General features: G+C 47.6%; 1 protein-coding gene across 1 annotated transcript in view; it reads left to right on the top strand.

Annotated features, from left to right (window-relative positions):
• Positions 1-3,542, top strand: part of dipk1b (divergent protein kinase domain 1B) — a 35,418-nt gene that overhangs the window by 9,768 nt on the left and 22,108 nt on the right. Inside the window, exons 2-3 of the mRNA XM_037692707.1 lie at positions 1,780-1,914; positions 3,135-3,242. Of these exons, the coding sequence (XP_037548635.1) occupies positions 1,780-1,914; positions 3,135-3,242 (243 nt within the window). The remainder of the gene's footprint in view (positions 1-1,779; positions 1,915-3,134; positions 3,243-3,542) is intronic.

Here is a 3,542-nt window from a genome sequence, read left to right as displayed (position 1 = left end):
ACGCAGCCCCCGAGGTGGATCCCACGCTGCACGCAGCCCCCGAGGTGTATCCCACGCTGCACGCAGCCCCCGAGGTGTATCCCACGCTGCACGCAGCCCCCGAGGTGTATCCCACGCCGCACGCAGCCCCCGAGGTGGATCCCACGCTGCACGCAGCCCCCGTGGTGGATCCCACGCTGCTCCTGCTCTGCCCACTGAGGTCCTCACTTCTCTGCTCCGAGGGGGTCCCGGCAGATGCTCCTCACTTCTCCTGCTCCGAGGGGTCCCGGCGGACGCTCCTCACATCTCCTGCTCCGAGGGGGTGCCGGCGGACGCTCCTCACATCTCCTGCTCCGAAGGGGTGCCGGCGGACGCTCCTCACATCTCCTGCTCCGAAGGGGTGCCGGCGGACGCTCCTCACAGCTCTTGCTCCGAGGGGGTCCCGGCGGACGCCCCTCACTTCTCCTGCTCCGAGGGGGTCCCGGCAGACGCCCACACTTCTCCTGCTCCGAGGGGGTCCCGGCGGACGCCCCTCACTTCTCCTGCTCCGAAGGGGTCCCAGCGGACGCCCCTCACTTCTCCTGCTCCGAGGGGGACCCGGCGGACGCTCCTCACTTCTCTTGGTCCGAGGGGGACCCGGCGGACGCCCCTCACCCTCACTTCTCGTGTTCCGAGGGGGTCCCGGCGGACGCTCCTCACTTCTCGTGCTCCGAGGGGGTCTCGGGGAACGCTCCTCACCTCTCCTGCTCCGAGGGGGTCCAGACGGACTCCGCACTTCTCCTGCTCCATGGTACTGTAGGAGTTGTGCTTTCCCTGGTCTCTGTTTCCCTCTAGTGTTCTACATTTGTCTGCTCCCCCTCTGATGTCTGCACCTGTGATGTTTCACAGGTGTTTTGTGTTAGTCTCGTTAGTGTGTGTATTTAAGTCTGTTTGCCTGCGTCCCTCATTGTCTGGTCATTGTCTCACTGTGATGCCTGTTATGCTCCTGTATCCTGCGTCTTGTCCCATGATTCATGTATGTTTGCTGCCCCGTCATCCATCTTTATTTTGTAAAGAATAAATTATTTATTTATATTCCTTGAGTCTTGCCTGCCTGCACCAAATGGGTCTCCTGCCTAGAAATCATCACACACGGGGGTTACTGGTGCCCATATCCAGCTATCACTGTGCGAGAGGCAGGGGACACCTGGACAGGTCTCCAGTCGATCACAGGGACACAAAGAGACAAATGAGACAAACAACCATTCATTCTCTCACTCATTACTAGAGACAATGTAACGTTACCAATCAGCATAACATGCATGTTTTTGGTCTGTGGGAGGAAACCCACGTGTGTACAGAGTGAACATGCACTCAAAGGTTTTGGGTTGGGACTTGACCTGGCAACCTGCACAAACTACAGTGAGTTAAATCAAGCTGAACAGAATTAAAAAATCAAACTGAGTCCATATGAATTAAACCAAGGTAAACAGTTCTGTGCACTAAAGCATCACTGCTAAATGCTACTGCTGTTTTTTAAGTCACTAAAGAGTCTGACCCTGAGACTGACTCATAATGTATACATGTTTTACTTCATATACAGTACCTGAGTATGCACAAACTTTAGGTATATATCATGAAACTTTAGGTATATACAGTAGTATATCATGAACATTATAAAGGTGTCAGTCACGTGGTCAGTTTTACTGCAGCTGACAACGTAGAAGACAAAAGTGTGAATTAGCAGAAGTCTCTTGGTGTTCATGATCACATCTGTTAGTTTCTTCTTGACAACCTTCTCTTCCTCTTTTTGTCCTCAAGAGTCGCCTCCCGACCATTAAAGTGAAATACCTTTTTCTTGCCTGGCTGGGCATCCTCATCGTCAGCTGGATCATCTACATGCAGTATGCATCATATGCCGAACTCTGCCGTGGACATGTTTGTCACATGATCATTGTAAGTACCCTTACATAAACAATTTCTTGTTTCGACTTGTGAAGGAAAAGTTGGCTTCAAGTAAAACCTAACTGGCAACCCTTCAAAACATTTAGCTACATGCTCAGTTTCATTTGATATTTATCCTTAAATCTGTGTCTGTAGATAACATGACAGAGCAGTATTCCAGATGTTAAACTTATAGCTGAACATTTACTGAGAGAATGCATATGGCCTAGCTGCCTTTAAAGACAGAGTTTCAATTCAAGATGGCCCCCACAGTCATGTCTTGTGAGATGTGCTTATACTTGGAGTATGTTGAGCATGACTGCCAACATGAACGTAACATCTTTCATCTGTCATTTTGAGTAAGTTATAAACATGATGGATGGATGGATAATGGATGGATGATGGATGGCTGGATGGATGAATGATGGATGGATGGATGATGGATGGATGGATGGATGGATGGATGGATGGATGGATGGATGATGATGGATGGATGATGTTGGATGGATGATGATGATGATGGATGGATACTGGATGGATGATGCTGGATGGATGGATGCTGATGGATGGATGATGGAGGATGATAGATGGATAATGGATGGATGGATGGACAGTCCTTGTGTTGTGTCTAACTAAAACTGAACTGTTTCTTGTTATTGTGCTAAGCTAACCTTTTCAAACATGTCATACCTGTTCAGTCGTTGTTATTTGTCCTGTCATGAACTTTGTCCTTTAGTTGAGGCCTGTAGAGTCTTAGATGCAGCTCTTGGGTTTTTGGTAATTTCCATTAGCATTGCACTGTCTGACATTGGGGTGAATTTGCTGGGATGTCCACTCTTGCCAAGAATTTTCATTTGTCTTAAATACTAAACTAATCCTCCCTGTAGAATGTTGAACTCTAAATAATTCAGAAATTACTGTTAACCCTTCCCAAAACTAATGGGCAGCCATTCTTGCTTCTGTAAATTTATTGCTGATGGCCTCACATCTTGGCATTGTGTTAACACACACCTGTATGCTCCAGAGCAGCAAACTGACAAGACCTGCTTTAATAGAGGTGATTAAATCTGGGGTGTTCTGCTAACTGAACTAAGTGTTAAAAAAGGGGCATTTCTTTGTAAATTTGTGTCTAGTTTACAAAAACATCTAAGTATGATATTCAGCTTGTAAGAGTACATAAATGAGGTCACTTCCTGTTTCTTTAAATGGAGGGTTTCTTGTTCATTTTACAGTGTGATCACTATAGAAGGGGGGTAATTTCAGGCTCCTCCTGTAAGGCTTTGTGTGATCAGAAAACTCTGAGCCTGCACCGCTGCATGTCCACCTCCTCAACACACCAGGTAAAACACACACACACACACACACACACACACACACACACACACACAGCCTTGTTTATATCACCTAGTTGGGACTCAAGACAAGGCCATGCTTTCTGGGAACCTCCCTTTCTGAAGGTAATACAGCTCTGCAAAAAATCATGTAGCATGCTAGAGGGGCAGGGAACAAAGAGGGCACTTTGAATTTACAATAAGACAAAGTAGAGTTCCCAACTTGACAAGAACCTGCTTATTGGGGACTTCTCAGGTTTTTAGTACTGAGTGGGGTAATACATACACACTTGTCAGGTTTTCAGTACT

Source organism: Nematolebias whitei, chromosome 18 (assembly GCF_014905685.2).
Source record: "Nematolebias whitei isolate Nwh7 chromosome 18, NemWhi1, whole genome shotgun sequence".
Classification (NCBI taxonomy): Eukaryota; Metazoa; Chordata; class Actinopteri; order Cyprinodontiformes; family Rivulidae; genus Nematolebias; species Nematolebias whitei.
The sequence above is the reverse complement of the archived record's forward strand: the minus strand, read 5'-3'. Positions and strand labels throughout refer to the sequence as shown.